The sequence below is a fragment of the Ammospiza nelsoni genome, chromosome 14 (assembly GCF_027579445.1).
Source record: "Ammospiza nelsoni isolate bAmmNel1 chromosome 14, bAmmNel1.pri, whole genome shotgun sequence".
Lineage (NCBI taxonomy): Eukaryota > Metazoa > Chordata > Aves > Passeriformes > Passerellidae > Ammospiza > Ammospiza nelsoni.
Window position 1 is genome coordinate 17,576,372 of NC_080646.1, and position 13,887 is coordinate 17,590,258.

Genomic DNA, 13,887 nt, shown 5'->3' on the forward strand with positions numbered 1-13,887 from the left:
CTGAAAGCCTCCTGGGAGCCAGAGGAAATTCTTGTTTTCATTTTCCCCAGGAAGTTTTTGCCACATGGTTTGAAATGCACATCCTTTGAATGCCACTTGTATATGTTTTGATACAAGGATCCCAGTGAAGTCAGGATGAAAGATGCCTTGAGTTTCCTCCAGGCATTGCAGATGCCAAAAAACCAAAGGAAAGCCAAGACAACACAATTCCAGCCTCTAAATATAATTTATGATATTATTGCAGTATCAGAGTGTCAACAACATACTACAATGGTAGAAATGTTAAAAGCTTTGTCTATAAACAAACCACAAAAATAGCTGTTCCCAAACTCTTGGCCTGCCAGCTCGTGACCACAGTTGAGATGCTGTTGGGTTTGCAGCCCTGCTTGTCTGGTCCTGACTGATCCCCTGGGCTGTGCTGCCTCCAGGCAGGGCTGGCCTGGGCCAGGTGAGCCAGGGAGAGCAGCTGGGAGCAGTGCCAAGCTCTGCCTCACACTCCCTGCTTGTCCTTGTGCTGCCTTTGCTGCCAGCCTCAGCTCCTCGTCTGCAGGACAGGGATGCTCACAAAGGGGGAGCTGGGATGTTTTGGGGCTGCTCCCTTTGGCACTTGTGAGGGAATTTTGCCTGAGTTAGAGACAGGACCTCTGAGTTGCTTTAGATGATTTATTTTTCCTATCTTCTACAAAGGCAGAAAGGGTCAGTTTGGCTCACATCTTCACTGCATGGCTCAGAAGGTCACAAGACCTCTAGTTTCAAACCTTTTAAGGATTTATTAACCAATAAAACACTGCCAACAAGGATATTTATGGTTTTGACCCAATCCTTAAATATTTCATCTTATGGGCTCATGCTACAGTGTGAGCTTTCTTAGCCAATCATGTTATGGCACACAAACCTACAGTGCTGTACTCTAAAACTCTAAACTTCACCTAGCTTAACATGTGTCTGCTTTAAAATATAAATCCACATTCTCACTTCTATCACCTAAGTTTGGAAGGCTTTCCCAAATTCTCAGGTCAAATTATGAGTTTAATTCTAAGCTTTGGCTTACAGGCCCAAAGTTCTGAGAGTTTTCTGCATTTTGGATTCCAACAGAGTGCAGATAACTTCAGCTCAACACCAGCTTTCACTTTAACCAAATAAAGCCCCAGGTTTGTTCCATAGGTGAGAGGAGCAGGATGATCTGGCCATCAGGAGATACAGAAACAGCTCTGATTTGGGGCTGTGGTTCTCAGTTCTGATCTGGACCCAGTGGTGCAAGAAGAAAAGTGCCTGTGGCCCAGTGGTAGAGGGTGTGTGCTTTGGCACAAAGCTTCCTTCAAATTCCCAGCCCTTGGCACAGGTGAGGTTTCTTATCCAAGCCCTGAGAGCTGCTCCTGTGTAGTGTCCTCTCCCATCAGCTGAATAACCACAAATGTAGCTGTCCATGAGGAAACAAAGTTCAGGTGCCACTTGTGCATTTCTGTGTCTTCCTTCAACACCCCAATGGGGATCTGGGTGTGCTCAGCACAGAGGAAGAGGCACTCAGAGTGTGCTTTGTCTCTCCTGAGGTGGCTCAGGTGAATCACACCTGGAAGTGCTCCCTACCACAGGTGGGAGCTTGGACTTGAGCAGGAACTGAATATCTGAAGTTCCTTTTCTTTGGAAGCCAAGGCCCAGCCTTGGAATACTTGGTGTTCAGCCTAAGGAGAGGGGTCAGTAACTCACCAGCCATGGGGGAATGTAAATCAGTTCAGTGAACCTGACCTGCTCAGGGACCTGGCAGCCCTGATCACCTGAATATGAAGTGCCATTCTCCTGTGACTCAGGGGAAAGCACAGCCCCAACACCCCAGGAGAAGTCCTCAGCACCCTGCTCCATCTCAGGAGCCCCATCCCTGACCTTGACCTTGCTCTTTGCTGCCCACAAAGCTCTTTGCTGTCTGCATTGAGATAAAACACCTGCTCAGGGAACATTTTACCATTCCAGCCCCTTTATAAATAATTCTCATCCCTCTTTTTAATCACATGAAGGAGGAGCTGCTCACAGTGACACCTCTCCTCCTGGGGGCCTCTCCCTGCCTTGAAGGCACTCCAGGAGCTGTCTGCAGCCAGCCCACACTTGAGAGCAGCAGCTGACAGTGCCAGCGTGCCCAGAGTGTCCCAGAGCCTGGCCTGTCACAGCTGCCACCTCCAGCAGGGCTCTGGGGAGGGCATGCAGGCACCTTGGCACTGGTGCCACTCAAGAAGGCACCTCTTGGTTTCAGTCTGCAGTGATGCCACAGCTCCTCACCCCATGGACAGTCACAGCCTACCCAGCTCCAGATATTCCATTTTTTCTCATCCTGCCAAGCTCTGTGTGAAGAGTGGGAGGGAAGAGCTTCATTTATCTGGAGTGTAGCTGTGCTGAGACTCACCAGGTGACATCATTCAGGGTGTGCTGGACCTGCAGCAGTGTGGCTGTGCACAGGGACATCACAGTTTTGGGGAATAATTGAGTTTATGGAAGAGGGGAAGCAATCAGAGGCAGGCCTGAGCTGTACAGGAGGGAAGAGAGGGAATTGTTCATTTCAAAGATACCCCCAGAGTGGACAGGATCCAGCCAGGGAGAAAGGGAAGGGCAGGATGCAGGGAGAGCTGCCCTGGCAGGTGTCAGAGCTCTGTAAATCCACGGATTTACACAGCCAGGCTCTCAGGGAAATCACTCCCAGTTCCAGAGCAGTGTTCTGGGGATGCTCTTAGGGCTGATCCAGCTGGCTTTGCTGAGCTCTCCCCCAAGGGCTCCTGAATTCTGAGCAGAAACCTCCCCACAGAGGGAGTGCACCTCAGTGGGGCTTTACCTGCATCTTCCCAACAGGCAAAGAACCTACAGTCTGGGGGTTAAGAATCATTTTTAATTCCCTGTTCCAGCTCATTTCACTGTGCACACAGACTCTGAAACCACAGCAGAGCTGGAGCAGCTCCTCCCAACCCTCCTGGGGCAGGGCTGGGTACCCCCTCTGGGGCTGAACTCCTGCAGGAGATAGCTCAGGAGAACCCCTGGCAAGGAAAGCCCAGCTCCAGGGCAGAGCTGGGATGTGCAGCCAGGCTCCAACCCAGCCCTTGGTGCCAGGAATAATCAGTGAAGACCTGAGAGAAGCCCCTGTGGTGGGAGCAGCCACACTGACAGCAAGCCAGGGCAGAAGGCAGCCTAATAAAATGAGATTATTTCAAATACATGCAAATTCAGAAAGCAATTTAATGACCTGAATTCTTAAAGTGCAGCCAGTTGGCTCAGAGAGAACTGAAAGGGGAAAGGAACAGAAAGTCACAGCTAATTTCCCCTGCGTCTGGGCAGAATTTTAACAACAGAAAGCTAATTTTGATTGTTTGATAGAAGAATTATTGTTGAGTGCTGGCTCCTTTTATGAAATCACATGAGCCTTTCTCCCTGTTCTTTTGTGTGCTATCTACAGTTGAGGAAAATCTGACTTTGCAGTTCTTAATTAGGGGAGCAACATCTGTTTGCTTCGTTTCCATCATTTTACATACCCCCCTCCACTTCAAAGCACCAGGAGCTTTGCTCTGAACATCTCCAAGTCTCTAAATATCTTCCTTTTCCCCCTATATTTAGCCCATTGTTGCAGTGAGGCAGACAGGGAGTTCTTAGAGCCCAGAGGGTGTTCTGGGGGAGCTGGAGCTGGGGCTGGGGTGGTGCAGATGCTTCCTCTGCTCTGAGGTGGCTCAGTGGGTTGGTGTGCAGCTTTAGCAGTGATTTGGGGTGGATTGTTTATCTCAGCACCTCACTGTGCCCAGCACTTTGATTTCTGTGGGATGAACATCCCAGAAGGACAAATTCAGCCTCCCAGGTTGGATTGCAGGAGAACCTTTGGCTTCTCCTGATGAAGCTTCCCAATGGCTGAGCAGGAGCACAGGAGTGACTCCCTGGGGTCACTGAGCAGGGCTGGGGACAGAACCTCATCTCAGGGGGGTCCCCAGGGCCAAACTCATCAGCTGCATCCCCCTCCTCCTGCCCAGGGGCTGGGACAAGGAACCCAGGCCAGGAAAAGGGGTTGGAACTGGTTCCTCAATGCCATGAGAAGGAAAAATCTCAGCACCAATCTCAGCCCAAGCAAAGTCAGTCCCACTCCCCTTTTCTGTCTCGTGCAGGACCTCAGGAATGTTTGTTCCAGCAGGACTCTGCTCTGGGGCTGGTGGCAAGCAGGATCTTCTCCAGCAGCAACCCACAGGGCTTATACTGGCATGTGGAAACACTGTGTAAATGAGGCAATTCATTAGAATGAGGAAGTCAATTAATTTTTCAGTTTGCCAACCAGTTACTGTTTTAAAAAATGGTTTATAAAAATTCCTCTCCCCTTCCATGGCTGGAAGAATGTTTTGTGTAATCTTCTGCAGTGTTCTGGAGGAGAAATTTGATATTTTCTTGGCAAATCAGAAGAGAAAAATGTGATCTAATGGAACAGCTAATAGAGGCAAGCTGGGCTCAGGAAAACAGTGAAGTGTAATGTGATTTCAAAGGGAAAATGGAGTGTTCTGGTTTAAAAAACAACAGAAATAATCATTCCAAGCTTTTTACTGGTATTACTTCATCAACTTGACACAAAGCTAAGGAGCTTTGATCAAACCACTTCCAGTAAATACCAGGCACCTTTGGAAAGCCTCAGCATGGTCTGTGTTCAGCTGGGCTGTGGAGCCCCTGGAGTGCAGCTGGGTGATATCCAGGGTGGTTTCTCCTGGGAATCACAGAAATGCACCCACAGAAATGCTCTACAAGGGCAGCTTGCAGGCACAGCATTATTCTCTCCCTACTGATGAATCCATGGCAACACAGACCTCCAGGGCACTGAGCAGGAGACCCTCAGAGCTGGATCCCATCTCATGTCCCCATTACCTGGGGTAGTTTCTCCCACCTCAGTAGCCCAGGTTGCAGGTGCCAGAAATCAGTGGGGCTTTCCACAGTGCAGGGCTTCAGGGACACCCTGCTCTGGGACCAGCCCCAGAACCACAGCCAGGGCACTGGGACAGGAGTGGGATGGCGTTAGGGTGCTGGGACAGGAGTGGGATGGGATGGGATGGGATGGGATGGGATGGGGCACTGGGAGAGCGGGATGGGGTTAGGGTGCTGGGAGAGTAGGATGAGGAAGGGCAGTGGAAGAGTGGGATGAAGTGGGGCACTGGGAGAGTAGGATGGGGTTAGAGCACTGGGAGAGTAGGATGAGGAGGGGCACTGGGAGAGGAGTGGGATGGGGTTAGGGTGCTGGGAGAGGAGTGGGATGAGCTGTGGTGACACCAGCACAGAGCCATGGCTGCTGTGGAGCTTTGTTTGGGAAGCTGTTCCTCGTGTCCCTGCTCTGGCCCTTCCCCTCAGGCTGGTTTTATCTCAGGACAGCAGCTCTGTGCCCAGCTGCTTTGAGCTCAGCGTGTGTCCCGGGCACAGCCTGACCTTGCAGTGCTGCAGGGCCTGCACATGGCCCATGCTGGGATTTGTCCCTTCAGCTCTGGGAAGGGCAGCATTGCAAAGCTGCAGTCCCAGTGCCTCTGTGACTCTGGAGTGCTGCAGTCTGGCCACCTCCTCCCTCACCTGCAGCTGCAGTCAGGCGGGTTCTGCTCTCTCCACACACAGTCTGTGTCTCTGAGTGTGGTTAAGCAGCTCTGTGGAGCTCATTTTCTGTGATTTTAGCAGATCTGGGTGGGAATGACTCTGTGGGTGTGTGTGCTGTGACCTCCTGTGCGAACCATTTAAAGGTGGCCCTGGTGCTGCCTCTGCTGTGCCTGGCTGTAGGAAGGACTGGGGTCTGTGGGAAGGACTGGGGTCTGTGGGAAGGACTGGGGTCTCTGGGGTATCCAGAGCTGTTCCAGTCCAGCCATTAGAGAATTCCTACACAAACACTTCCAGCCCCTGGAATGACTTGAGCAGCTCCAAACTCTGCTTGCTTTCAGGATCACGTCCTTTCCAAGCTAGGATCTTGCTCTGAGTGGGAAACAAAAGCACAAAAGCTTTTCTGCTTTTTTTTTTTTTTTTTTTTTTTTTTTTTTTTTTTTTTTTTTTTGCAAGGAGTGATTGGCAGTAGGTAAAACAGCAGAGCATTAAGCATCCCATCCCACTCCCCACAGCAGCCAGGTCCTGGGTGCACATCCAGGATCAGAGCCCTGGCAGCATTTCAGTGCAGCTCTGCCCACTGCAGCTTTACCCACTGAGCCCTCAGAGCCACCCCCTGTCCTTTGTGGGGTGACAAAGGCTTGATGTGAAAAAGGGAAGGGAAAACCTTCAGTGTGTTCTGGCAGTATCTGCAATTACAGATTGCTCCTTCCTTTTTTATGGGCTTGGCTCAAATCCTGTCTGCTGGTTCCTCCTGCAAGGGGAGGGAAGGTTTGGGAACAGCTTCCTTTGTCCCTGAGCTCCCTCCTCAGCTGTGAAATCACCTCTCTTCTGAATGTGCTGTGGTTACTCACTGATGTTTTTCATGGAGGTGGTTTCTGTACACTCCATGCTTTGCAGCAAGAACTAAACACATTTTGCCTTCCCAGCATCATGGTGGGAGTGACTGGGATCTCCCTCCTCTTGTACAATTTCCTCTTTATTGGTGCAGGAGTTGTTTCACCTTTTTCTGGTGCTGGATTTGGAGCTCAGTGAGTTCTATCCAAGACTTTGCTGTTGCAGAGTGGATCTTTAGGAGACCAGGGTGGCACCTTCCCTCTTCAGTGCCATTCCAGCTCTCTCCTGCCAGATGTTTGATTTTCCATTTGGCTGGAGTAAGAGGCATGTCCTTAAACTCTTACTCTTTTATCTGCTGCATACTTAAAAGCTACATCATGCAGTAAAAAAACAAACAACCATCTGGATGTCATCTAAATGTGCCTCAGATCATAAAGATCTGAGAGCTGGCTGGGTGGGATCAAAAGGAAATCCCTCTGGTGCCAGGCCCTGCCCTGGCTGGCTCTGTCCCTAGCCCAGGAGTGATCCCTCCATGGCAGCTGCACTCCCAGGCTGGACAAATCATTCCATGGCATTTTCCAGCCCATTGCAGGGGCAAAGAGCTGAGTTAAACTCTGGCTGCAGGCTGGGAATCCAGCTGGAACATTCCCTGAAGCTGGGGCTCCAAGGGCACAGGAGCTGCAGGATGCCTGAGGGTCCTACCTGGCCCAGCTGAGCTTTTCCAGCTCATGAATAGAATCACAGAATCATTCAGGTTGGAAAAGACTCCAAGACTATCAAGTCTTGACTCAGAGGGAAATATCATTTTCACATCTCCTTTTCCTCTATATTTGACTCCAGAGTGACCAAGGCACCAGAGACAGGTGAGGAAAAGGTGAAGGAAGGAGACTGGCTGAACACTTCACTGATTTTATATTTTGAGTTTTTATTCTTTTTTTCTAATAGAGGCTCAGGTACAAAATGGGAATCTTCCAAATCCATCAGCTTTTTGCTGCCAGTCTGCCACGCTTCCCAGCAGTGCTGGTACTGCCTAAGGATGGGTTGGACATACAGCTCTGAGGGACCTGAGGCTGTGGATTCCACAGGAGCAGCAGATGTGGTGTTTGCCATCTCACTGCTGGGGCAGAGGCTGTGCAGGGCACCAAGGGGAGGCATTCAGAGAAGTGGGGCAGGAAGCTCCACCTGTGCTCTGTCACCCACAGTGACCCTTTGTCACAGACATCTTTTATGGAAAATCCTTTCCTTAGGATTTTTTCTCCTGAGAAGCTGAGAGGCCTCAGGAACAAAATGCAAACAATGATTATCTGCTGCTGTGGAGTGCATCTTTGATTGGTCTCATGAGGTTGTTTCTAAAAAAATTAATGGCCAATTACAGTCTGGCTGTTTCAGACTCGCTGGTCAGTCACAGGATTTTGTTATCATTCCTTTCTTTTTCCTTGCTTGCTAGCCTTCTGATGAAATCCTTTCTTCTATTCTTTTAGTACAGTTTTAATATAATATATATCACAATGTAATATAATATAAATAATATAATATATAATGTATTATATTATATTATATTATATATTATATATTATATATTATATATTATATATTATATATTATATATTATATATTCGAATGTAATAGAATGAAATAGAATATATTTCTTCAATTCTTATATATTATATATATTATATTATATATTCTATATATTTATTCTATTCTTTTAGTATAGTTTTGATATAATATATATCATAAAGTAATAAATCAAGCCTTCTGAAACATGGAGTCAGATCCTCGTCTCTCCCTCATCCTGGGACCCCTGTGAACACCACCACAACCCTTTCTCTCCTCCCTTCCTCCACAGGCAAGAAGAACTCCATCCTGCTCCACAAAGTACAGCACGACCTCAACTCGGGGGTGTTCAACTACCAGGAGAACGAGATCATCCAGCAGATCGTGCAGCACGACCGGGAGATGGCTCACTGTGCCCACAACGTGCAGGCGGCCGCGGCCGCCGCCTCCACGCCCACGCCGGTGATCTGGACGCCGCTGATCCAGGCCCCGCTGCAGGCGGCCGCCGCCACCACCTCGGTGGCCATCGCCCTCACGCACCACCCGCGCCTGCCCACGGCCATCTTCCGCCCGCCCGTGTCCGTGCTGGGCTCGCTGGGCCAGCAGCCCAACCAGACCCCCAGGCAGCTGAAGAGGTTCCAGTCGCTCGTCCCGTCCGCCGGCCCCTCGGCAGTGGGCTCCCCGTCCAGCACGCCCTCACAGCTGCACACGCCGGGCGCCGAGACGCCCTCGTCCTCCTCCTTCCACATCCAGCAGCTCGCCGGCTTCTCGGCCGCCGCCGGCCTGGGCCAGTTCCAGGTGGGGTCCCCTCCGGGGGGCTCCGGCCAGCCGGGGCTCGGCAGCGCCTCCTCGGTGGGGCTGAGCCAGTTCCAGAGTGCACCCTCGGGGTCACCCTTAGGCGCGGCTCAGCCCCCGCAGCAGCAGCAGCAGCAGCCGGCCCTGTCCAGCAGTGGGTTTGGGCACTTCCAGCAAGCCACAGCCAGCTCCCCATCGACATCGCTCACGCAGCTCTCATCAAACTCCCCCCCCAGTCTCCTGAACCAGTTCCAGCCCACCACGAGACCACTGCAGGGGGGACAGTCGCAGCAGCAGCAGCAGCAGCTCTCGGGCAGTGGGACCCTGGGGGGATTGAACCACTTCCAAGCCCCTCCTTCTTCCAACTCTCCATCCTCCAGCCTAAGCCAGCTGGCGCAGGCCTCGGGCGGGCCGTCCGCGGGGCTGTGCCAAACACATCCAAGTGCTTTAGGATCTGTGACTGGAACGATAGCCCAGCTCCACCAGGAGCGGCCTCCCTTCGCCCCCGCGGCCCCGCTGCAGCAGCCCGGCATCGCCTCTCCCTGTTACACCCCTTCTGGCCTTAGTCCTCCCAGCCAGAGCCCGGTGGCCACCAGAACTTTCCAGAGCGGCGCCGCGGGGCCCTCGGGCTCGCATGGCTCGCTGCTGCTGCCGCAGCCCGCCAGCCCCCCGGCCCAGGCGCTGCCGCCGCGCCTCAACCAGGACATCAAGCTGATCTCGGCATCCCAGCCCTCCCTGCCCCAGGAGCTGGCTCAGACGCTGGGCCGCCACAGCTCTCCTCATTCCTCTAGAGAATCTGTTTCCAGCTTCTCCCCTTTCCCCGGCGGTGGCGGCGGGAGCGGACTCCTGGGCAAGCCTTGCAGCTCGGTCCCCGGGCGGGTGACGCTGCCACGCCAGATGTCCTCAGGTTCTCTGCCACACCCGCTGGCCTTGGCCGCCGGCGGGCGCAAAGAGTCCATAGTGCTCACGGGGGATCTGGAGCCCGTCAGGTCCAAACTGCCCTCCAATTTGTGAGGACTCCGGCAGGAGCTGCCTGTGCCAGCTCTGCCCTTCAGTTCCTGATGAGTTCACCGAGCGATTTTTTCCTTTCCTTCCCCTTCTGCGCCACTCCTGCTTTGTTTTCTTTTGTTTCCCCTCAATTTCTTTTGTTTAGGTTTAACTGTGCTTAGAAACAAAGAAAAAAAAAACACATGAAAAACAACGGGAAAAAAAAAAGAAGATAACCAGGTATTCTTAGAGCTATAGATTTTTGGTCACTTGATTTTATAGAATATTTTAATACACAGGACAAAAAGGATACGAGCAAATTTAATCCAACGAGGTAACGCACAGCCGGGGCATGTGCCTGAGCTGGAACACGTGAATGAGCAGCCATAGAAGCCACCAAAAAGGTTTTCCTGTTGAGACAAAGACCCGAGGTTGATGTGGGCCACAGAAGGGGCTGTGGGGTCAGGCCTGTAGCTGGTGTTTGTAGAGCAGCCCTGGTTGGCCTCAGCTTTGCCCCAGCTGTGACCCTGGGGCTGGGGACATGGCTGGCCCAGCACACGCCACAGGTGTCCCTCTCTCCCTGCCAGGTGTCCCTCCCTGTCCTCAGCAGGTCACAGAGGAGCTGGGAAGGGGTGAGTTCACTCTTGTACACCCCTCGAGGGATTTCCCAGGGGCTGAGGTTTGGGTTGGACTCCAGCTGAGGAAGATGAAGGTGACCAGGAGATGGACAGGCCTCGCTGCAGATTGTCCCTTTCTTACTCCACTGATGCTGCAGTGGGAACAAGGAGCAATCCCCTGTAAGGCACAGGGAGGGCAGGGATGATCCCTCTGTGCTTTGGCATGTGGGCACCCCAGGCAGAAGGCCCCAAGCTTCAGCCTCTCCGTGGTGTGTGCAAACAGGAGGGATGGAGGAAGAGGCAGTGCTTTAACGTCCCCTCTGTCACTTCAGTGTCTCAGTGTCCCTGGGTGACTGCTCTGAGGAGAACTAGAAAGGACTGAGCAGTGGGGTGCAGTCCCCAGCCCTCCTCCTCCTCCTCCTCCTTAGCCCGGGGCAGTGGGAGGCACCAGGACAGTTCCAAGATTTACAATTCTGTTTTTACCATTAAAACCAGATCAGCCCAGAAATTTGGTCAGCCATGGTCTGTGCTTGTCCCCTGCTGGGGGAACCGAAATCTTTGTTTGATTTCACCAGCAATAAGAGCCTGCACCTGGTGGGCTTCCCCTGACACCCTGCAGCGTCCCCGGGGGCACTGGGGCTGGGCTTTGGGGACACTCCCAGTGGGGCGGGGACAGAGCGGGGCCAGCAGCACTGAGAAGCCACAGCCTTTACCTCCAGGGCACACATCTCCTCTTGCGTCACTTGGTCCTCCCTCTCTCTCTGTTTGGGGTTTCCTTAGGCCGAGGGGTGTCTGTGGCCACCTCACTGTCCGAGTCAGGTGCTCAACTTTTCTAACACTCCTTAGAGACACATCCAGCCTCCTTCTGTGCCCAGCCCTCAAGGGGACAGAGACTCATGCAGCAGTGCCAAAAACTTCCCCACCCCCATTTCCCAGCCCCTGGAGCTCCCTGTCCCTGCCCCAGCCCTGGCTGATGGTTGTTTTTATACCGACCCGTCTGCAGAACTCTCTGCCACGTGCCTGCACCTTGAATGTTGCATTCCTGGGCACTCCTGCTTCACCCTGCTTTGGTGGCTCTGAATTCAGATGTGATCAGCTTTGGTCTTCCTTAAAAAGGGTCAGGGGAACTCTGGAAATGCTTTTTCTACTGGCTCCATCCAGCTCTGTCTGTGTGAGTGTGGTGGGAGGGTGAGTGTGTGTGTGTGTGTGTGTTTGTATAGATTTTATAGATGTATCTATATCTACACACCTGCTTTTCTATCTGTAGGGTAGTCACACACATCTGTAGTCTATTTATGCACATGTGTCAGCACACACACACACACATATTTATATATATATATGTATATCCTAGTTTTAAATGAAAATACGTGTCAGTTCTGACCCTCCTGCAGGGCTGATTGGCAGGTGACAATTATAACCTCTAGATCCTGCTTTTCCAAATATGTACAGGTTCATCTTGAAACAGGAGTTGAAGCAGACTCACAGACCCTCTCATGTTTTCAGAGGTAGAAGGAAGATTCACAATATCCTTTACAGTTTTTTGGGTTTTTAGCAAACCTTTCCCCTGTGTGCCAGAGGCCGAGCACCTGGAGGGTTTGGGGTGGGCTGGGCAGGCAGGGGGGAAGGGTCTGCAGCCCTCCTGGGCTCCTGTCCCATGGCTGCTGCACTGGCCCTGAGTCCTGGGCACCCTGGGGACCCTCAGGGGACAGCCAGGGCTGGCACTGCCCGGCCATGCCCCCTCCTCACTGCAGGACATCCTCCTTGGCTTTGCTTCCCTCTTTGGGGAATCTCTTTGGGTTTCCAGCTCTCAGCACTGCAGTAGCCAACTTTGAGTTATTCTGACTGGACCCCAGTCAACTAGGCTTGTCTCAGTAGGTGGAACTATATTTATTACTATTATTACTATTATTATTATTATTATTATTATTATTATTATTATTATTATTATTATTATTATTTGGTTTCTTTTGGGGGGAAGGGAGGGGAGGAGTTCTAGGGGTGGGGTTTGCAATATAAAACACACAATAAAAACCTTAGTAAATAAAAATGTGAAAAACCCACCCCTCTGACTGGCTGTGTGCTTCACGTGGTGAGCTCCAGGCAACACCAGATGAGCTTTAAAAGACAAAAATCCCATTTTAGCCCTTTGCTTTGCCCTGTCTCTGTTTTCCTGCTGCCTCTGGAGCTTTGGCAGGGTGTTCACCACCTCACACATTCTCTGTATTGAGCCACTGACAGGAAAAGTTTAAAACTTCCACCTACAGCTGAATTTTCACCAGGCCAAGGGAGAAATCTGGCAGTTGTTTTGCAGATGTGTGCACAAAAATCCTTCACTTTGCAGCAGACATGGAAGCTGTGGCTGCCTGTGGGATCCCTGGAGGAGGAGCCCTGCACAGACACAGCCCTGGCAGCAGGACAGGACCCACACAGGGAGGATGCCAAGGAGCTGAGGAGTTGTAGGAAGGTAAAACTGGCCTGAGCTCTGAGCTTCCATTGCTCCTGCCAGGCCCTCTCAGGTCTGTGGGTGACTTCTGGTGGGTCACCCTGTCCTGGAGTTCCCATGAGGGAATTGAGGCACTGAAATGTTGGGGTTGCCTTTTGGAATGGGTTTTTAGGCCAGGCTGTTTTTCATGCCATTCCTGTAACAGAGGGAACAGGTTGTTAGCCCTGCCCAAGCCAACATTTTTTTTAAAATTAAGATTTTCCAGAAGATTTATAAATTTGCAAGGTTGGATTGGAACAGAATCCAAGTTTTGAGCTCTCAAAGCACACCTGGAAGGCCTGGCTGGCTCAGCACATGGTGCTGCCTCACTGCAAGGACTTCAGAGTGCACTGGGATGATCCAGCTGTGGGGAAACCATCCCAGAGCCAGGTCCCTGCCCTCAGTGGGGTGGGTCTGCCCCTCATCACCACTGCCTGCCTCACAGGAGCCCTCCCCAGGGTGGGGCAAAGGCAGCAGCAGCAGCTCTGCTGGTCTCTCCCTTTGCCCAGCCCCAGTTTGGGCAGGAATTCAGGGAATTTCAGCCTGGCCTGGCTGCCCCCCCAGCAGTGTGTGGCTTTGGGAGAAGCAGCAGCTCCCACACTCATGGCTCTTGCACCCTGGGGGAGATTTTGGGCTCTGGGACCCAGCAATTCCCAGCAGTGCTTTCTCAGGGCACTGGGATTGGCTGGTCCCTGCAGCAGGCAGCCCTGGCAGAAGGAAAGTGGTGCCAGGGCCTCAGGGAGAGGCAGGCTGGGGCTCAGCTCTCCCTTGGGAAGAGGATTTCCCTCCTCTCTGCAGCCTCCCTGAGCTCTGTGCCTGGCAGGACCCTCAGGCTGGTCCCCCCAGTGACAGCCACCATCAGGGACACCCTGCCACACCTCTGGGTGTCCCCAGGGAGCCCCAGGCTGGGGCTGGGGTTGGCCATGCCCTGACTGAGTCCTGTTTCATCTCCTCTACAGTTCCAGGGATCTCCCAGCACAGGACCAGCAAGCTCAGGTACCCTGCAAGGTGCAGAAGGAAAAGGGAGTTGCA

General features: G+C 52.2%; 1 protein-coding gene across 1 annotated transcript in view; it reads left to right on the forward strand.

The window, feature by feature from the left end:
* HCN4 (hyperpolarization activated cyclic nucleotide gated potassium channel 4) overlaps positions 1-9,780 on the forward strand; it is a 100,672-nt gene extending 90,892 nt beyond the window's left edge. The window contains exon 8 of the mRNA XM_059482326.1: positions 8,264-9,780. Within this exon, the coding sequence (XP_059338309.1) occupies positions 8,264-9,780 (1,517 nt within the window). The remainder of the gene's footprint in view (positions 1-8,263) is intronic.
* Positions 9,781-13,887: the final 4,107 nt, after the last annotated feature.